General features: G+C 48.8%; 5 protein-coding genes across 5 annotated transcripts; 1 reads left to right on the top strand and 4 right to left on the bottom strand.

Moving 5' to 3' along the window:
- Positions 1–3,498: 3,498 nt before the first annotated feature.
- Positions 3,499–5,054, bottom strand: ColSpa_04844 (aquaporin-1; the record flags this gene model as incomplete). Its single annotated transcript, XM_049271056.1, has 2 exons — positions 3,499–3,677; positions 3,737–5,054. 2 exons carry the CDS (start codon positions 5,052–5,054, stop codon positions 3,499–3,501), a joined length of 1,497 nt encoding a protein of 498 aa, XP_049127013.1.
- A 5,436-nt stretch (positions 5,055–10,490) lies between these two features.
- On the top strand, positions 10,491–11,670 carry ColSpa_04843 (pectate lyase plyB; the record flags this gene model as incomplete). Its single annotated transcript, XM_049271055.1, has 4 exons — positions 10,491–10,665; positions 10,708–10,899; positions 10,927–11,440; positions 11,508–11,670. 4 exons carry the CDS (start codon positions 10,491–10,493, stop codon positions 11,668–11,670), a joined length of 1,044 nt encoding a protein of 347 aa, XP_049127012.1.
- Positions 11,671–12,317: 647 nt separating this feature from the next.
- ColSpa_04842 (putative aminotransferase) lies at positions 12,318–14,055 on the bottom strand (the record flags this gene model as incomplete). The annotated part of the gene is made up of 7 exons (XM_049271054.1): positions 12,318–12,496; positions 12,543–12,607; positions 12,642–12,839; positions 12,893–13,058; positions 13,119–13,242; positions 13,263–13,609; positions 13,668–14,055. The coding sequence occupies 7 exons, from the start codon at positions 14,053–14,055 to the stop codon at positions 12,318–12,320; spliced, it is 1,467 nt and encodes a 488-aa protein (XP_049127011.1).
- A 2,617-nt stretch (positions 14,056–16,672) lies between these two features.
- Positions 16,673–16,959, bottom strand: ColSpa_04841 (putative quinate permease; the record flags this gene model as incomplete). Its single annotated transcript, XM_049271053.1, has 2 exons — positions 16,673–16,719; positions 16,746–16,959. The coding sequence occupies 2 exons, from the start codon at positions 16,957–16,959 to the stop codon at positions 16,673–16,675; spliced, it is 261 nt and encodes an 86-aa protein (XP_049127010.1).
- A 146-nt stretch (positions 16,960–17,105) lies between these two features.
- Positions 17,106–17,439, bottom strand: ColSpa_04840 (putative quinate permease; the record flags this gene model as incomplete). Its single annotated transcript, XM_049271052.1, has 2 exons — positions 17,106–17,130; positions 17,198–17,439. 2 exons carry the CDS (start codon positions 17,437–17,439, stop codon positions 17,106–17,108), a joined length of 267 nt encoding a protein of 88 aa, XP_049127009.1.
- Between the last annotated feature and the right edge of the window lie 3,838 nt (positions 17,440–21,277).

Below are 21,277 nucleotides of genomic sequence, written 5' to 3'. Positions count from 1 at the left end.
GTCTTTTAACCCGGTATTGGGTCGGCTCACTTCATAACAGTCTGAAGAATATCCGCCTCGCTGTCGATTGTTTCAAGCTGTTGATGACGGACAGGTTTATTTAGGTGTGACTTCCAAGTGAGCACATATTCAGGGAACTGCCGAATCCCTCATTTTTCCCTTAACACTTTTTTATCACTAGCTAGACTTAGGTGACGTCGCGATGACAAACACGTAATTAGTGACTTCAAGCTAATTACCGCAAAGTTTGCTGGCGAATCTAACGAAGCCGAATTCTCTTATTTTGAACTAGAAACAGAAACGCAGAACACAAGTTGACTACATGCTGTAGTGCTACCGGCATACGTAATACGCGGCGCGTCATTGGATCAAATAACTTCAGGATCTAGGTGTTGCGCCACAGGTCACTAACACCTCTAAACCAAATACAAAGCGGCTTGTTGTGCTTTGACCAGGTTGTGTCTTCCCATGTGATGACACCAACTATTCCTGCCGGTTAGGTGTTCCAGCTGACATGAAACGCACATGGCGCGGGTAGTAGCTGTAATTGCGATATTGAAAATTGTTGGAATAGAGATTCGCACGCATTCGTACGTATCCAAGCGGTAATGCCACCTGTACATTAGTCAGCAGGATCCAGCCTATATAAGGGCTAGAGCTACCAGATATCTAGGACTTAGAACATTATCGGCAACTAATACAGTAACGGTCAACCCCCTATTATCGTGTGCCTCCAGCAGCGCGCGAGCTATTCCGACAAAAAAAAAATCAATGAGACCCCCAAGAGCAATCTCAAGATACACGATCAAACCCCTTTCTGTTGTGCCCGCTCCTACGACGCATACATCCTTTTCGCAATGGGTACGAGGTCTGACCGTGTAGCATGTGGTGGTATTGACATGTGCTACAAAGCATCTCGGCTAATTACAGGGTATCATTTTCGCAACTCAAAAAGTCTTTATACCGACAATCATCAGTTGAGGATGATCCTCCTGTGCGACTGAAAGAAAAGAGTAAATCAAGGGAAGCTTACTGAAAAACCCTAGAGAATCGGCTGACGGGTGAAAGACACCCTGAGAGATTGTGACTCAATTGCTTTTGGAGACTAAACAAAAAGTTGCACTGGATGTGTTTCCGAACGGTGAGCGCGCTGTCGAGTCGCCAACGAACCTTCGTTATGACTCGGCAGCCGGGTCCATCAATATGACTCGGCGAAATTTCACGAATCACCGGGCGACGGAGAATTTCATCAGTCTTACAGTTTTCCCCATTAGTATCGGGCCGATCTCCCGAATTTCTACAGCAAGAGCTCCCCACGGAGATCCAGGGCAGACAACGAGCCTTGACAGCGGCGGAAGAGAGGTAGCCGAATAAACACCGTAACTTGGCCGAGTTTGGGCCAGAGGCGCCAGGACTGCGCAGTAGCTCGTCCGAATGGCCCAAGACGGCCATCAGATGACGACTTGCCATCTGTTATATAATAGTTTGTTCCTGGAGTGCTTTGATGGCCGATTAGGGTCCACTTATGTCCGGTGGTGTTCCGTCCGGCCCGGCACCTAAGCCTCTTTGGGAGTTTCTGTTACCAAATATGACGTGGGCCTCCCCGGCCAACGCCCGAACAAACAGTCAGCCGGCCGCTGTTGTTCCCATATCTCCGCGGCAGCTGTGGTTGTTAAAGGTAAAGCGAGATCCCGCATCTCGTGGCGAGTGAGTTGAGGCTCGAGACGGATGAATCACCAAGACTGTGTTGTTGCTGCCACCCCATGTCTCTTGCGTCTCCCATCATACGTCACTAGCGTGTTCGTGAGATGCTATCACCTTTTTGTTAGTGTGTGGCTCGTACCTCCTGCCCTCTAGCTTCAATTGTCTTTTATAAGGCTCATTCATCGGTCTTTGTTCGGCAACTACTACTCATAAGGAGAAGGGTCCTCCCTGGTGTTCCATCAACCATTTGATGCGCTAGAGCAGAGGAGCCGAAATTGCCCTTTAATACTTTTGCATATGTTGATTTGCGAAAGGGCAGCCTCCTGTTCCCCCTGACATTCCTGGCTTCGGTCCCCCAGATTAGCAAGTCTTCCCCGGACTTGGCGCGTCGACGATCGGCTGCATGATGCTGCGCTGCAACCCAAGAGAATGGAGCTTCGATATTGATCGATTCCTTAATCCTTTCATCCCAGCTCCGCCGTGGAAGCACCTTCCATATCCCATCGCATACTGTTTCGGCTTCCGCAAGTCACAGCCCCAAAATGTCGGCAACCTCGTTCCCATCTTCTGGGCCTGCATTGGCGTTTTCTGCGGCGTCGCCGCCGTCGCCGCCATCTCTCGACAGATACCGATATTCAAGGAGCATGGTGCGCCCATAATAGTGGGTAGTTTTGTAAGTTGAGTCCTCTTATTACAATTCGATACGATTCCCACACCTCTCCTACACCGAGATTGTTACGGAAGACACCGTCAGGGGCCAGCCTCGGACCTCACCCCCCGACCCGTTTCATACCTTGCATGTGACGACACACCGCTTCCACACCGGCACCATACCGACCGGGACGTTCTCTGTGGCTGACTCGTTTTCTCCTTCCGATGCAGGGCGCAGCCGCCGTCTTAGAGTTCTACTCCATCGAGTCGCCCCTCGCTCAGCCCCGCAACTCAGTCTTCGGCCAAGTTCTCGCTGCCATAATAGGGGTAGCAATCTGCAAGCTGCTTCAGCTGAGTCCGCATTTCGAGTCCGTACGCTGGCTGGGAGGAGCCTTGTCATGCGCCTTGGCAACAACCGTAATGGCACTGACGAAGACGGTCCATCCCCCTGCTGGTGCGACAGCGCTCCTGGCCGTCGTCGATGATGGAGTCGTACGCCTGGGATGGATCTTGGTCCCCATCGTTGCGCTTGGATGTGTCATCATGCTCGTAGTCGCATTAATTGTCAACAATATTCAACGGCGCTTCCCGCAATATTGGTGGTCGCCTGAGAACGTTCGGATTCACCGTGTACCCTGGAGACGACGTGGAGGCGACGTGGAGAGCAAAGGGGATGCCACTTCCGACAAAGTTAAGGCACGGAGCAGAAGCGGTTCTACAGTGAGGGAAGACATGGCTTTAATCATGAGGCCTGGGGAGGTAATAGTTCCAGAACACATGCATATCACGCCGGAGGAGAAGTTGTTCTTGGAGGAATTGAGTAACAGGCTATAGGTTGCTTGCCTCAACAGTCTGTGTATAATGAAGCTATCAAAAAGACATTTCGTATTTTGTTCGAAGCCCGCTCTTTCTGAATCCCCTTTCCATTCTATGTTCATATACCAGTGTTCCAACTGATGTTTCGTCATAAACTGTAACCGAAAGTTGTGTTCTTTCCTAGGAAAGTCACGTTTCTTCATGTTTTCAGGATTCTTATTCCTGTCATACGCTGGAAAATCATTACCATCAAAGTTGTCATTAGCCTCATCCACCTCTCCTCATTATCGCGTGTCGTTTCTGTCGTAGGATCATGTTGTCTGTTTTTCAACCCTGCTTGGCGGACTTCGTGCGAGCCAAACGCAGCTCCTCAAGCTTTGCAGGGTTCTTAGTAGGGTCGTTCTCCGGGTCACCGTCGGCGCCCGGGTTTGCCATCTCGTACTCCAAAATCTTGATGAACTTATAGAAAACGACGGCGATCAAAGTACCAAAAAAGGGCCCAACCCCTGAAACAAAGATTAGCTTCCAGCTACAGCATTAAACTTTTGAAGGGTGATGAACTTACAGTAGATCCAGTGTTCCTGGTCGAAAGTTGCAGTGATGACGCAGGGTCCAAAGCTTCGGGCCGGGTTGAGCGAGCCACCTGTAAACTGAACACCCACCAGCTCTGCAATGAACAGAGTCAGACCAATGCCAACAGGAGCAATGAAGGTAGCCCTGTGCTTTTCTTTGGCGAGCATGAAAATAGTGAAGACAAGTTCGGCTGTAAGGATAGCCTCGATGAAAACACCCTGCACTAGTGTGGCTCCGCCTCCCAGTGTCGTACGGACGTTAAAGTTCTCTGGGAACAAGAACCTCACAATGAGCGATGCAAGCATACCCCCCAAAATTTGGGCAATGAACAAGTAAGCTGCACGGGGTGGGGTGATAGCCTTGACGAGAAGCATGCCAAGCGTGACGGCTGGGTTGAACAGACCACCACTGATGCGAAAAAAGACCCAGACATTGACCATGAGAGAAAACCCGAAGATGATAGAAATGTAGAGCAGGGTGCCGGTATTGAAACCAGTGGAGGCACCAGTCGTAGAGTTGCTGTCAGCTGGGTTGTTGGAGTTGTTGACAGCCGACTTGATGTTGGCGACCTCGGTTCCAGCAAAGGCAAAGAATAAAAACATCGTTGTGCCAACAAGCTCACCAAGAGCAGCGACAAAGTGATTCTTCAGGTCCGAGTTCATCCACTGGGTGAGGGGTAGACGCATGACCTGCGCCTTTTCTTCCCTAGATAAGTTGTGCCAGTCGATCCGGGCTTGGTCGCCGTTAGTGCTGCGGACGGCAACACCGCTACGGGGGTAGCCCGCCATTTCTTCGTCGTACATTCTGCGAGAGGGAGGTCTTCCACCGTAATCACCGGGCTCGTAGGACCGAGTCTCTTCGTAGTAGTCCTTGGTCTCCGTCTGGGGGTCGTAGCTGAAGTAAGGTTGAGGACGGTTGAGGTGTGCACGAGGTGGGCGGGTACGAGGTGCACGGCCGCCACTATAATCTGGATGGCGGTCGTTGGTTCCCCAGTATCGATCGGTCTCAGAATCGTCGTCGTAGTCTCCGAAGCGGCCACCGTCTCTCATGGGACGGTTGGATTTGGTTGAGGCGCCAGTAGGTAGAGGATCGTCAACGGATTCTCTCCCACCGCGACCTGTATTCGTATTGGTGCGACGGACTGATCTTGAACCTCCTCTTGACGGCTGCTGAGAATGTGAGACCAATCTGGGAGACTGTATTGGGTTCTCTTCGTCCGAGAAGGCGTTGGTATCGACTGCTGTTGCTGGAGATACTGGAGACGGTTCACCCTCAGGGGCCTTCAAGTTTCCTGTCTGCTGAGCTGACATGATTCGTTCGAAGTCGGGTGTCAAGCACAGAGACGAGGAAGGGAGTATTATAGATTGAGGGGGGACCTGAACTCTTAAGTCGGCCGTCTTGAAGGACAAGCGCTTGTAGGTGTTTGTGTAAGAGTCGTTCTTGTAGTTGAGTATTCAAACAGCCTTGATGTTTGGAGCGCACCGTTGGTACTCCGAAGGTGCCCGAAGGCATAATATACCTTCCTTCTCAAACTCAAATGGATGCCCAACCAGCCTCTCACTAGCTCGACGTCACCGCATCTTCGGTCGGTTAGGCCTTGATCCCCTCCGTCTGATCAGCCACCGACTTAGTTTCGACAAGGACAGCGGGGATGTTGTATTGCGGAAGTGGAAATGGTGGGATGGAGGGTTCGACAAGGTACCGTTGAGCCTCCTTGTCGTCTGCCCGCCTCGGACCCGCGGGGGTCGCTGAGATAACGGCTGTGAGTGGTCGGCAAGCCGGCGATGGCGGAGCGAGTTCCCCATGGATCATCCCAGGGTTGATCTCATGCAACCGAGTCTTGTAGTCGGGTCTGGCTCGTCTAAGGTCCCGGCGACGGCGAGCGTTGTGGGAGAAACTGGACCCAAGATCCTGGGTGTGTGACGTCAAGATCGGACTGGTCGCGATGGGATCACATCAACCCATGTGTGCAGGGACTGAGAGACAGGGTGAAACGAGCCCCAATTTTGAGGCAAATGAGGCATTGCGGCGTCTGTGTGGTTGGGATTGGACTCATTGACCAAATGTTAATACTACTAGACTGCCAGGATCATCGCCGTATAACCTTAGGAGACCCAGGCCACTAATGCGCCATCTTTTGACACGTCGACTACAATATCCTTGTATGACAGCTTCACGATGGCGCCCTTTCTTGTGAGATCCCAGATAGATCGGGAGACGCTAACTGACACTCCTGAACACCCATTAACAACTCCAGATATGACTGAGGGTCGTCTCCAATTTTGGGCAGCCTGGCGTTGCTGAAAAAGAATAATGACGAACTTGGGACAGTGGCTTATCACCGGCCATCGACAAGATTGAACTGAATCATGAAAGCTGGAAGGTGGAAAGGATGTTTAACGCTGATGGTTTGGAGCGTCGCAATGCCCCACCACCATTTGCCTTTTCGGCTGGCCTCTGACCCTTGATGCAGATGATCGGCCAACTCTAAGGAAAGGTCCGAGGGAGAGATTGCGCGATACTGACCTTGGCACTGTCATTTCGAAATAGGCAGTGTTTGCACGAAAAAATGAGGCAGACAATTGAGACATAGTCAGAAAAGCCGATGTTGGTGTGGCTCGGATGAGATGCACACTGGATGGAGTCAAAAACCTGGGACGGGCCTTGGCTTTGGAAGTGTATTCCCCTCTCCTCGTGAACATATCTCTGTTGGGCCAGCTCCTTTTTGCACGCGTTTGTTCTTCACTTAGTGGGATGCAAGGTTCTGAAGACCGAGGAAGCCAAAGTTCACAGCTTCAGTTGCTAGGTTCAGGACCAGAGGCAAAGTGACTCTGTGAACACGACTGAGCGTCAATTTTCTGGTGAAAGTTATGGGTTGCTAAGATCAATCATCGCACCGTGCCACACAACTGAGAAATCACGTCTCCTGTTTTCATTACGTTTGAATTTACTGGTTCAAGCTGGAAACCAATTCATTCCGGTCATTTTCGGAAAGTAGGGAAGCAAGAGAACAGGGTGTTTATCGACATAGAGGTGGGAAGCTCATCAAAAGTCTACACGAGTTGACCAGCATACCATGCAGCCAGCCCTCTCACCGCAACAGAGAAAAGCACACATATCCTAGCTGAAGGCAATGCCATGTGAAAGGACTCTGTTTAAAAAAACTCATGACCAAAAGTAAGAAAGCTGCGAAATCGGATTTGTACTAAGTCCAGTGTCACACCAATCCACGTCGAATTCAGATGCCCTTGCGTAAACACTTGTGGTATTCTTCATACGTGAATCCCCTCCATCTCTCACAAGACCCATAGTATCATATGTCCATGGATAGGCATAATTTGCTAATAAGGATTTGACACTGCTGTCCCCGGAGGCCAGAGGCCTGGATATGCGAGCGCCAAGAAGCAAAACGGGCGCGTCAGCCCCTATCCCCATTGTTCTCAACACGCTCGGAGACAGGATGAAAGGACCAACAAGGGTTATCATGATGGAACTTACAAAGCGGTGAGTAAACCACCGGAGTAGCCTCCGATGAATGTTGGCAATCTGTATAAGCTGTAGGAATCCCTTCATTGTTTGATCCACAGCAGTCGGCCATGTGACTTAAGCCAAGTCAGTTTATTGCAGATGACTGCAGGTGCTCCGCCATGGCCACGACATACATCCTCCTGCAACAAAGTGGGAACACTGGTGGCAGGAAGACTGTATCGGGTGGCAGGTAATCATCGCTCTAAGCTTGTGGACATCCCACCTCCTTGACAATCAGTGGTCAGTCTTGATTTGAAATTCTATCCAGTAGCTTGCGTTGACTCGAGATGATGTGGCTGGTCTCACGAGCCACGAGGTTGAGGCGAGCAGTAACAGCCTTTAGAGTCAAAACGGGCTACCTCGGGTCCTTGAGAATTCCCTAAAGTGGAGGATGATCTGCATTTTCACGAGCGAGGTTACCAGGGTATCCTCTTTTTGGGCAAAGGAGCAGTTGAGCTAAGTCGGGTTGACTGGTCACACGGATTGGGAAAGGCAGGTCGTGATTAGCCACTCTGCTTGAAAGTTGGCATACCCTTGCTCAGCTCCGATGACATGGACTTGGAATCCTTGGCTAACATTCCAACCACTCCATAGCTCGACACCTCGCCCGAGACCCTGGCCTAGTTCGGAGGGTCTAAATATGGGCGGTTACTAAAATTCAAACGGCTGGTTTAGACCGCCATTTTGGAGTTGTTGAAAGATGTTCTGGAACAAATTAACGGGCCCTAGGGTATTCACGATTCTGACTGTCGAACACGTTCACCTGCATCGGGAGGTTGGGTTGTCAGTCTTGATGGGTCGAACAAAGGTTTCGGGAATATTCCGGCAGGTGGGAAAAGAGGGGATGGTTGATCTCCCTCCCTTATTCAGGGGTAAGTGGCAACGTCAGCTTTGCCATTGGCTGTTCACCTCGAGGTCAGTGCAGTCCGAAAAAGATCCGGTGAAACGGTTTGTGCGATGTTGAGGTTAGAGCAGAAGGGGTGTATGTTCATTCCATCAGGTACGCGTAGACCTTGAGATTAGGCCGTGAATACCGAAACACGGGCTCGGACTTGGTGGCTCATGCTCACAATAGCTTCCAAGCTTTAGGAAAAGGAGTTCCGGCATCGAACATCTGATCTTTAAAACGTATCAGACAGAATTAACGACGCCAGCCAACTCTGCTGCCCTTCAAACACATGAAATCAAGACCGTCTGCGACAGGATGATAACGCAGCTCCAGATATCTTGGCTTTCTTACCTTTATTCTTAAACGCAACGGAATTGGAAATTCAAGGCGCTGTCCTATTTCCGATGAAAAGTCCAAAAAGCGGGCGAAACGAATTAATAAAGCAACCCTGTTTCTCTGATAGTTATCCTGATCCCCAAAGAAACTGTTACGATTGGCGCCTTATGAAGAAAGCAGCCATCACCAAAATCAATCTAAACAGGGACCGTAAAGGCAATCTGCAGCCTACTAAAAAACTCTGGATTTTTAACACAATGCTAAGATTTGCTGTACACCCTTTTTGAAGCGGATGTACAAAGCAGAGGAGAAAAGCACCCTCGAGCAATGTCGCTGGTCACTTTTGATAACTAAAACCAACGATTTGAGATGAAGCCAGAATGCGTGCAATCAAAGATTTCCCTAGCAGTTAACAACAAAGCGGCGGACACTGAAACTCAAATGTATACGACGTAATCGTATGCTCGTACGTATAGTTCAGCTTATTTCAGATTGAGCCAAATACGCTTAAGTCTTGTTACTCTTGGGGCCCGTGGTGCCTCAGCTCGGGTCCTACAGTGGCAGGCTTTGACAGCCTGCCAGTGAATTTTGAGTGCGTCCAGGAGAAAGGGCCACACACACCACAGCTATGGATGAAGTTTCTGTCGATGGTCTGAAATGCGGCTCAAAATGCTTGTTAGTGGCTGATTAGGGCAAGTCTTCACTCGGAGTAATCGTTCCCGCTAAACATCAATATGGCTACACGGCCAATACTGGAATCCACATAGGTAGCATGCAAAGTCTATAGTATGAGTTTGAAAGACGAACAATATTAGCTTTTCCTCTGCTCCGTGTATGCGGCACATGTGAAGCAAAAAGGATTTATAGGCACTGTTTTAGACGACGAGCTCAGATGAGATGTAGCCATCGTCGTTTTGTTTAGCTCATCCGTACGAGAGGACCGCTATCGTGGGGCTCAGCCATCCTTTGACCTAGGAAAAGCTTAAGGAAAGAGTGTCCTCAGAGACTCTAATAAGTTTGGTAAACCACCAATGTAGCCCCATAATCCAATCGACAGAGTCATCATGTTTTGCCATGTCTCAGCGGAGCTCCGCGGAGAGTTGGGTGAATCATCAGTGAGACGCGCCCACATCCAAATGTTTACACTGGATCATACTCTCATGTTCATTGTTTTGTTTCCGGCTCTAAGCCATACCTTTTTTTTATTCTGTGGGTCATGGCCGTTGATCAGAACGTTGAGGCACTCTCATCTACCGGTAGTCCACCTGTGTGTTCTCCATACCGGACGCGATTAAGCCCGGGAAGAAGCGGGGACAATGTAACCCCCGGAGTATCTGGGTTTCCTGGTTGCCAACGTTGTCTCACGTCGCCAACCCCCCCCCCTTCCCCAGCGGTCTCTCATCCGTGTCATTGGGGTGACTAATTCTGGCAATTTTCCTCCAACAATAATTTTTCCGCACGACGCCCTTGAACTGGGGGTGGGTGTGACGATCCAAACCTCCCAAGAACTGAATTATTTGCTAGTCCAATAAACGTGCAGCATCCCTTGCTTTGTGTGCCGGCCCTGGAAACCTGCGTTGATCCAAATGATAGGCTCTGTGAAGTTCACGCGATGATAGGGAAGTCGTTATTTCATTCGAGGGAATTCAAAAGTGCCGGCATCTCCACCTGAGAAAGTAGGTCAGAGGCCGTGGAATGATTTGGATTGAAGGACAACGCTACATTGCCAAGATAATAATATGCTGTACTTACGAGTTAGTGTTGCTCTGTCTTGGCCGGCATTTTTCAATAGAAACTGTGGAGTATGCTAGATGCAAGATATATCACTACATCTCTTAGTTCGCTTGGGATTCGCATATAATATCTGATTGTCATCCACCAGTTCAAATGATGGCTTATGCTTACCCAAGAATGCTTCACAAGTGATATCGTGAATTTCTTCTTTCTCGTGTATACTCTTGATATTATTATCCTCCGTTACTTCTCAGTTCTCATGAAGTCCAACTCCGTTGTGTCTTGGGCCTTAGTGGTGGTCGCCGTACTAGCCTCGCCAACACCGATTTCCCAGGAGAGCGACATCTTGAACAAACGAGCAGCCATCACAGATGCCGCAAATATAGGCTATGCTACTCAAAACGGCGGGTGGGTGAATACATTCTGTGTTCCTTGTCAGATATTCCAAGATTAAGTTGTTGTGATTAGTACCACAGGTGGTGCTGGGGGTACCACTACGACTGTTGCAAACCTTGCCCAACTTTCCGCCGCTGCAAACGCATCCGACCCTAGAATCGTCATAATCCAGGGTAATATTGTCGGCAAGGCCAAGGTGCAAGTTGGCTCCGACAAGACCATCATTGGAAAGACTGGCAGCTGTCAGTTGCCTCTTGTATTTTATGCCATGCGTACATAGCTAACAAACAAACCTGCAGCTCTTGAAGGCATAGGTCTCACCATTCTGGGACAGAAAAATGTCATTATACGCAACATGAAAATCAGCAAGGTCGAAGCGAATTTTGGTGATGCGATAACCATTCAGCTTTCCAAGAACGTCTGGGTCGACCACTGTGACCTATCAGCTACCCGCAACGGCGACAAGGACTTTTACGACGGACTGACTGACCTTTCTCACGCTGCTGATTGGGTCACTATCTCCCACACCTACTTCCACGACCACTCTAAGGGCTCTCTTGTGGGCCACTCTGACAACAATGCAGCTGAGGATACTGGAACTTTGCGCGTAACCTATGCCAACAACCACTTCTACAACGTCCGCAGCCGTGGCCCCCTCTTGAGATTTGGAACAGCTCATGTTTACAACCAGTACTACAACACCATGGATACTGGTTTGAACACTCGTATGGGTGCTCAGGCTCTCATCCAGAGCTCTGTTTTTGAAAATGTTGGCAAAAAAGCTATCTTTAGCGAGTCTAGTAAAGAAACCGGGTACGTTACGTCTATCTGTCTAGTATTCTTTGATTACCTACCGGAAGACTAACACTAGGTAATGTAGTTACGCCGTTGCCATTGACGTTGTTCTCGGAGGCCAGAGTGCAAACACTGCACCGGCCGGCAAGCTCACATCCAGCAGCCCTCCTTATGCCTACTCCCTTCTGGGATCTGCCAACGTAAAAGCAGCCGTCACGAAGGAAGCGGGACAGACGCTAAGCTTCTGATTGAAAAAAGCTTGCTAGACCAGCGCTCACCGAGGCGCCACGAACGCCGGCTCCCAACTGGTGGGTTCTACGCGTAACATATTATTCTGGTGTGTGTGTTTGGGCTATTTAGAGAAGACTTCAGTGTAAACCGTATTGAAAGAATGTCCTTGCTATATCTTTGCTGATCTTGCATGATGATACCATGGGAAAGCTTGAAGGGAGACAAATGATATTGTTCATTTGCAAAGAGATAGGCCAAAGGAATTTAGGCTTAGCACAAAAGGATCTCTTAAGTGCATTTTTACATATTCTCAATGCGCCTTTCTTAGCTCATTTTTTCCTCAAGGACGAATCATGGTTCACCGACAGCCTCCAGGCTTTATCACACTCCTTCAGTATCATGATTGAAAGTTCATCGATTTGGCCCCAGACATGTGGATGCTTGGGAAACATTCGATGTGTGTGATATTACTTTCTGAATGGTCAACAAATTGAACGTCTAGGACAAGGGTATGATACATTGTTAATCACTCTAAAGGCAAGAGGAAAATGTTTGATTCGTATTTCGTCAGTCCTTCATGTCCTACATGCCACGCTAACCATAATAGCCCTTTACTATCACAACATGAGAACAACATAGTCATGAGCTTTCTTTGACGATTTGATCAGAACAAATCCGCAGCGCCAGCACTCAGCTCATCAAAAGTTTTACGGACAGTATCCGTAGTTCTCGCAGCAATGTACTTAATCTCATCGCTGGTGCTTGTGTAAGCAGGCGCAAGAAGAATGTGGTCACCTAGAACCCATCTTTTGTCCCAGTTCCGGGGTAGAGACTTATTCCAAACTCATTGACTCCCACGAGGTGAATTTTGTTAGCAATATCCGCTGACCGTGGGAATGGCTCTTTCGTCGCTTTATTACGGACGAACTCAATCTGAAACGCGGATTAATCAAACTATAGATATCTGCAAAGGATTTTCTCGACTTACTCCCAGAAGAGACCCTTTCCTCTGATGTTGCCGACAAAGGGATGATCGCTCAAATGCTTCAGCAAAAGGTTTTCAAGGAGAGCTCCCTGCTTTCGAACGTTTGAAACGAGTTCCTCTTCTCGAATGATACGCTGCACCTCTAATGCTGCAGCACACCCAACTGGATGGCCTTGGTAGGTGTGTCCGTGAGAGAAAGAGCTTCGCCCCTGTTAGCGTTATCTTTACATAGTCAAAGTGCAGTGAAAACATACCCGGTACCATATCTAAGAGCGTTTGCTACGCGGTGGTTGATTAACATGCCAGCCATCGGCGCGTATCCGCCTCCAAGTCCTTTTGCGACAGTCTGGATATCGGGAATAACGTCTTCCTGCTGCCATGCGTGCAGCGTACCCGAGCGACCCATACCAGACATAACCTCTGTGAAGATGTTAGTGGCTTGCTTGAATAGGAATGTTCTGTGTTTAGCCAGGCTCTAACCATCCAAGATGAGAAGCGCGCCGTATTTGTCGCAAACCCTTTTCATTGCTCTGAAGTACCCAGGGACAGCTGGAACACATCCCAAAGTCTGCATTTCGCAGTCAGCATAAGCACTCTCGGCTATCTTATTATGGTAGGACTTACTGCGCCAACAACGGGCTCAGCGACAAATGCGCATACTGTGTCTGGTCCCAGCTCTTGAAATTTGCAGTCCAGTTCATCCGCTAGTTGCGTAACGTACTCTTCGATAGTCTGACCCTCCATCATTCCACGGTATGGGTTACAAGCTGAGACTTTAGCGATGTTAGGCAACAAAAGGTCCAAAAAGAGGCTCCGCCTAGCTACATGGCCACTCATCGAAAGTGAACCAAGTGTCGTGCCATGATACGAGCCTTGCCTAGCAATGAAATTGACACGTTTGGGCTGTTGAGGAGATAACTCCATGTAGTATTGCCGCGCCATTTTCATGGCAGACTCCATAGCTTCAGATCCTGTGGCCAATTTTTAGCGGGTTTCATTGGAATGACAAACTTTTATCCTGTATCTTACCAGAACACATGAAATAGGCTTTCGACATGGCACCCCCAGTGCCCTGGATCAACTCAGCCGCCAACTGCTCTCCAACCTCGTGACCAAAGAACATGGAATTGCAGTAAGCAAACTTGTCAATTTGCTTGACCATCGCTCGTTTGACTCGCTCATTGTTCGAGCCTATGCAGGCCACGGCAGCACCACATGTTGTGTCAAGGATAGTTCGGCCGTCGGAAAAAGTCAAATGCTTGCCATTTGCCGAGACGACTTGTGGCGGTGCACTCTGCAGTGAGCGATGAAGAACAGCACTAATAGTAGGAGCTGTTTTGGTTGGTTCAACCGCGGATTTGTTTGCAGGGGCAACTTTCGATAGGGCCTTGACGACCCTGTTGGAGGCAGTAGCCATTTCAGCGCAACGTTTTGGCGAGTTTGACGGGCTGTAGGACTAAAGATCCAGAGTTAAGCGGTTACAATGAGGGGTTAAGTGTTTAAAACGTCTACTTCTAGGTAGCTAGCCTTGAGGATCAGATAGCGTTGGTATCATGTGGGTTCATGGCGCGCCGCGGGTTCCCGCACGGCGTATCTGGCGTATCGTATCTGGGTTGCGTCAAGGCGGGGTAGGTTCTTTGCCCCATCCCATCTTTAGACATGCAATTGAATCATTGGGTAAACACAGCGGCCACAAACCGGGTTTGGGCACGCAATTTAGACTATTATCGATGCTCAATTAGGAAAGTTTAGCTCCTTGCGCTGCATAGAGTTGAACGGAACTTCGATAGCATTGCCGCAGAATAATTATGTCAAAAGAAGATGCTCTCCTGTCTCATCTAAGATATTTGTCCAGTCTACCCGGTTTTCATCCGCTGCCCGTTTCCTTTGCCACAAATCCTCTAGAATAGTCAAAGAGCGTGCGATATTCTGAAATTGACGCTTTTGCAGCGTCATCTGCAAGCGGATGCGGACAGCATCCGTGTGCTCGTGCTCCGTAGCCTCACCACCGGCTAGGAAGAGTGGAAAAAGTATTGCTGACTCGGTATGAGACCCAATGGGAATATCAGAGACGTGCCTTAGGATGTTTGACACCTGTGTACGTATCTTTGTTGGGAGGATGTCCCATCTCGTCGCAATGTACTCCATCTCCTTGCAATCACCCTCGGAAATGAGGCGATCCCGGATTAGTCGATACAGGATTATCAGCACTGCGCTTCTAAAAGCGTATGCCAAAGCAGCAAGTTCTGGGGCAGCATCGTGGCGGCACTGCCAGTGCTGCAACTCTTGCTCGACTTCTGTACATGTAGCGTGGAAAATTGCCGTCCTCTGCGCCGTTTCCACAGTGGTAAATTCTGGTCCAGGTCTTGTCTCTTCATGAAGACTGCTGAGTGTTGCAACATGACGCAGTAGGTCCGTGGCAACGCCCAGATATGTATCAACGACGTCTGTGATGCCGTCCAGATAACTGCAGTCAAGCAAGGGCCGCCTCCGTAGAGTGACACTACCAATCATGTCATGATATGCAAAATTTCGGAGAATCCACTGTCCCTCGGAACTCTTTTTGAAAACTTCTGGGCCACGCAGCACAACGCCCGCGGTTGTGTTAGCCACAGCCGACTCGATCAGTAGCTTGGCTCCATTGAGATGAACAGACCATCCATGGTTGTCGCCTACGCAAACTTCTCCTACGACAAAAGCAAGACAAGTTGCTGCTTTTGTCTCATACCATGTAATCTGCTGCTGGGGCGCACTGAGCGCCGTTGCGAGATTATTGATGGCCGTTGAGTGAGCCTTAAGGGCAGAGACTCTGTAAGATTCGTTTGAAAGAGATAGATGTCCAGAAGCGAATGCTACTAGTGCGTCATAGAGCACAGTCGACTCCATAGCCATAGGAAGAAAAGCTTAAGGATTTTGTCAGTGAGAGATTAAGGTATGTGAGTCAAACCAAGATGGTGAATCCTTAGCTGGAACCAAGACTCACCCGATAAAAATGAATTGAACTGTTCACTTGCTGTTAAGTAATGGCACAACACTGTGATGTAATATCTCATGACTTGGCGCTTTTGAGGGAGTTCGGCATGATCCCCTGTGGGCGTTGGTGAATACAGTGGGAAACAATATGATAGCTCTTGCCGATTGTCAGTTGTTGATGTCGGCTGAGACTGTTTGGTGGGTTGCTTTTGGTCCACCCAGCTTGTTGGCACAACGTCGCGAGTTGACGACCGGACGCACTTCAGGTTCAGGCGAGCACAAGTACCACAGATTGGAAAGGTGTTTTCCACACATTTCTTCCGTCTAAGTCGCAAGATGTCAGGTTGGCATGTTAACAGGGTGGCAGTGGCTGTGCCGGATGCTTACCGGTATCGGCAAGTCAAACAACCTGTTTTATCGTGCTTTGAGCCCTTTCGACGTCGGGTTTCCGATTGTGTAAATGAAGCCATGAAAGGTTCGGTTCGATCCTCCATGGAACATGCACAAGCGACCTGTGACCGATGATATCTAGCGCGTTGGGCGTAACTGGTGACACAGGCGACGCGTGGGGATCTTGTTGTCAAGAGGAAAAAGAGGGACCTGATGGCGGTCCAGGCACGATGAGTGGACTACATGGAGAGATAACGGAATTTCCCAGACAATTCTTTACTGGGGCATTCGCCCTTTTTGCTCTAGCACCATGCAGATTGAGTCGGTAACAATCCTTTCCCCGCAAAAACGGAGGCAAGGCCGTCATCGGGCTCTCGGTTTTTTTCCACTGCCCTCCAGAGTCACTTTCACAAGATAAACCGTTATCTGACAGGAGATCCCTTATCATCAGGACCGGATTTCGTTGTCTCGGCTGCTGAGTAACGTAGAACAGCTTATCGCACAGCATCTCCTTTTCATGACTCGAGTACTAGTAACGGCTGAATTGCGGGAAAATTGTCCAATCGATGACGATTTTGTTTGGACACCAAGTGTATTGGTTTATGACTCAAAACATAGAATAGACTACTTCATCAACAATGCCCCAGTTCACATAACTCGCACCCTGATTTCTAACCACACATGCCCGTGTTGTCGTTCAGGATCGTCTTCCACTGTCCTCAATCATTGTCACGTGTGACGTACCTTTATACTCTTGGTGCAGCTTCTCTTGGACATCATGCCTGATTTTTTCGTCTTCAGTAGGGTATGCGCGCTTGAACATCGTCCATAGGGAGTGCGCGAGCAAATCGTCCATGGATTCAATGCTGCGGCCCTTGAGCTCTGGAAGGCAGAAGAAGACAAAAATCGCACCGATATATGTCATGGCGGCGAAGAAGAGGAAGGTGCCGTACTTCATTGTCGAGAGCATGTGAGGAGTCGCGGAAGTTATGCCATAGTTGACAATCCAGTTCGTGAAGAGGCAGCAGGACATACAGACCGACCGAATCCGAGAAGAAAAATCTCAGCAGCAACGACATAAGGAGCGACGGAGTGGCCAAAGGACTAGCCGAAGGCGTAAAGATAGATCCTGGATAACGGGTTTAGCATTGCGGCCACAAGACCTACACGAAAGAACAACGAGGACCTTGACTTACATGATAATGCCTACGATACCACCGGGGGTGGTTCCGCTACCCAGCTCAACATCAGAGAAGCAGAGAAAGAGACCGATGTAAAGCATCGATGTTGCCTGGATAGTGGCACCAATGATGAGTGGAAGCCGACGGCCGACTCGATCGACAATGAAGTACAAGTAGATTATGGTCGTCGCCAGCTTGACCATGCCGTAAACTCCAGTTGTCAAAAGTGAGCTGGAGCCCTCGGGAACTCCAATCATGGCGAAGATCTTGTGTCTAAATTAGTCGACAATCACGCAAATTTTGAGAAGATAGACTTGCGGTAGGAGCAAAGTAGTTCAACGAATCTGTACACGTGAGTTTGTGAAACAGAAAGAGCATTACGGCGAGAAAAAGTCGTCGGCGGTTGCTCGCATTGGTGACAATGTCTTTGACGACAACAATGTAGCCGTACCCTATAAAAGTCAGAGATAATGGCTCGTAAAGAAGCCCATCGGCGTGAACTACCCTTTGCTATTTTCTGCTCGGCTTCAGACTGAGCCAGGATCTCCATGTACTCTTGACGAACATAGGGGTGGTCTGCAGGCAAACCCCTAAGCTTGCATAGGTTTTTCAAGCCCTGTTCTTGTTTGCCTTTCGAGATAAGAGCACGCGGAGTCTCGAGGACAACTTAAGAGCAACTTGTCAATGCTGAAATCCTAGTATGGATTTTTAGCGTATACCTACACCAGATGAGGGCAAATAAGAAGAAACCAGGGATCAACTGGATGCCAAGGGCCAATTGCCAAGCCTTGTTGTCGTTGAGATCCTTCTCTGGCCACAGACTGACCGCGTCTGTATCTGAGAGTTAATGCTTGAACACTCCAATGATCAAAAGTAGTGACAGTTGAAGAGTACAGGTAATCTATAATTTGTCCAGAAGGCAAGAGCTAGTGCCAGTATGATCATCAGGTTGTATGATGTAGTGAGAGAGCCTCTAACCGACTTTGGGGAATTTTCGGCGAGGTACTGTGGCGCAAGCTGTGAGAGTCGCTGATTAGCAAACGAAAAAATGGCTTGATTTGCTTTGTACTCGCCATCGAAGTCGCTCCAATGGCTACGTCCGCCAGAAGTCGCCCAGTGTAAAGAACGTTAAGGTTGGGAACTTCTTGCATCGAACAACCAACCAGGAAGAGACCTGCCATCACGGTTACGGCCTTCTTTCTGCCCAGGGAGTCAGACAGCGGGGCTACCAGTAAAGCGCCTGCAGTTCCACCGGCCGCCACTACAGTTGCGATGGTTAGCGATGCAGCACACAAAACGTAGGATACAATTCTTCTCACACATTGCCGCTATGTTTCCTTCTAAACAAGTTGTTAGTATTGTAGCAAATCCTTCAAGCTATGGCGACTCCTACCTCTTGTGTCTGCTTCAGCCTTACTGATGGTGTCAAAACCGAAGGCTTTCCGAAACGATGGAAACGTCATGATGCCTCCAATGTTCCGTTCCCCTGATCAAACCCGTAGGAGTATCCGGCAAAAGCTATTGTTATACCTAGAAGGAGTAATTTCGAGTTAAAAATTTCTTTAGGGTCCTTCTTCCATTCAGGAGAGGCTTAAAGTGAAGTCCCTCCGCCCATTTTTCATGAGACTCTCACCGAATCAACTGGCGTCGTAGATTGAAAGTTCAGATTGTCAGGTCAGAGGGTCTACCAACAGTCCTAGGATCCTAGGGATTATATCAGAAGGTCTCTGACCGTATCATGTATCCGTATGAACTGACTCGATCCTCGTGTGACAGGCCCTAGCAATCCCCATGGAGAAGGATTCAAGAACCGAACTACCCCGCATAACCCACAGCATAGCTCGACCCATAGCTGCATAAGGAAACCATGAGGATCAGTCAATTCTCTTCTCGGAGAGAAGACCGTAGTCGTGAAGCACCATCAAGTTGTGTTTCAATATTGTTTGTCAATAGTTGATCGCCTAGTTCTAGCATGTAACTTCCCGGATTCAGGACCCACATCAATATTTTGCATGCGTTCTACCCGCAGAGGCTAAGCAGAACTAGGAAACTCGGAGAGCAAACCTAGCTGGAAACTTTCAGACGCGATTACAATACGGGACTTGGCCAGGACTACCCGTTATTCGATGAGAGCGGGGCCGGAGATCATGCCGGTTGGTGCTGGCTGACTAGGAAGTTGGAAAGTGGGTAACGGTAGATGAGGGGCAAAATATTGCGGAGTGTCGTCCAACTTACTACATAGGATCAAAACGTGATTGATTCCCTTCAAATGTTACTTGTGAGGAAATCGTACTCAATTTTCCTCAGTCTCAGCTGCTGCTGCATCGGCCTACCAACTTGGAATACATGTTGTTTCTCGTCCCTCGGCCCTCGAGCCAACGACTAAGGAACTTCTTTGACATGTCTCAAACTCTCTACACCGCTGCCATCCCTGCGGCAACAGTACAGTCCCACGCCTCCAATCTTCTCCAAGTCCCCGATTCGAGTCTGCTTTGCGCCTGGTTCGGAGGCTCTCAAGAAGGCCTTCCAGACATTAGCATTTGGCTATCTCGTAAGGAGCCTGACTCAAACGGCTGGTCCACACCGCAAAGGATCTCGTCCGACGCCAATCGCAGCTGTCAGAACCCAGTTCTTTTCCGAGTACCAAGAACCGGAAAAATATGGCTATTCCACACCTCTCAAGATGCTGGCAACCAAGATGGTTCATTTATCATGGCTCGTACATCAAGCGACAAAGGCATCACTTGGTCAGAGCCACGGTTTCCCTTTAAAGATATTACTGGCGTTTTTGTGCGTCAACCTCTTGTAGTTCTTGGGGACGGGACCTGGGTTCTTCCCGTTTTTCGTTGCCGGTCAACACCTGGCCAGAGATGGATTGGCAACAATGACATTTCGGCTGTCTTTTACTCCCGAGATGAAGGCGCAACATGGACAGAGAGCGTGGTTCCTGATAGTTTTGGTTGTGTCCATATGAACATCGTTTCACCAGAAAAAGAGGGTCGTGAGTACGTCGCGTTCTTCCGCAGTCGTTGGGCAGACAACATTTACCGTTCTACCTCCTCTGATGGGCTAGATTGGGCCCTCCCAAGCCAATCTCTCTACCCAACCCTAACAGTGGTATATGTGCTGCTCGTCTATCGTCGGGAACCATTATCATTGTGTTCAATAAGTCTGCGGCTGAGCCCGACATGACAAAGAGAGAAGGACTCTACGATGACATTACACCGGAAGATGACAAGCGGCCAACCCAGGATTCTGTCAACGGGAATAGTGCCATTTGGGGAACCCTCGGAAAACATTGACCGTTGCAATCTCTAGCAACGATGGTCTTACGTGGAAGGAGAGAGTGGTTGAAGAAGGACATGGCTATTGCATGACGAACAATTCTATTGAAAAGACTAATCGAGAGTTGAGTTACCCGAGCATCGTAGTTGAGGAAGATGCGTCTCTACCAGTGGCACATGTTGCTTTCACTTTCCACCGCCAGTATATTAAGTACGTTAAGATAGAAAATGTGCAGAAATGGGTGGGCGGTGCTTAAACTGAGAAGCAAAGGTATGAAATATCTTGCTGCTATGTAAATAGATGGGCGGTGATTGATGTGCGTTTGCTTGAACTACTTACAATCACACTGCATTATAATAAGTCTTGGAACTGAAGTACATAGCCCGGCTTCATTTAGTCCCTTTGTTGGAACTGAAATGCCATCGAGATTCTCACAAGAAGCAACTAACAGAAATCATGCGAGATGTTGGAATAACAGCACCAGCTGGTTGTACGACACGCACGACTCAGGGACACACATCATGGCAGAGGGCACAGACTAGATATTCGGCCCTCGGTTATCCATTGAGGGGATCAAAAGTATATTTATGCTGAACTGACTTAGGGACGTATGAGATCATACATCTTGTATACGAATGCTAAGTCTTGTAGTTAGGAAGATAATTACGGAAAATTTATCTTTGGTTTACCTCAACTTTTAACCCTTGTACGATCGTACAAACGGGCTCTCTCAGGAAGAGAGAATCCATTCAACACGAGACATATTTTTGAATGGACGCTGCCAAGTTTTAAGAATGGAAAACTGGCACA

Source organism: Colletotrichum spaethianum, assembly GCF_022836535.1.
Source record: "Colletotrichum spaethianum MAFF 239500 DNA, contig10, whole genome shotgun sequence".
Lineage (NCBI taxonomy): Eukaryota > Fungi > Ascomycota > Sordariomycetes > Glomerellales > Glomerellaceae > Colletotrichum > Colletotrichum spaethianum.
This window is presented reverse-complemented; position numbering and strand designations above follow the sequence as displayed.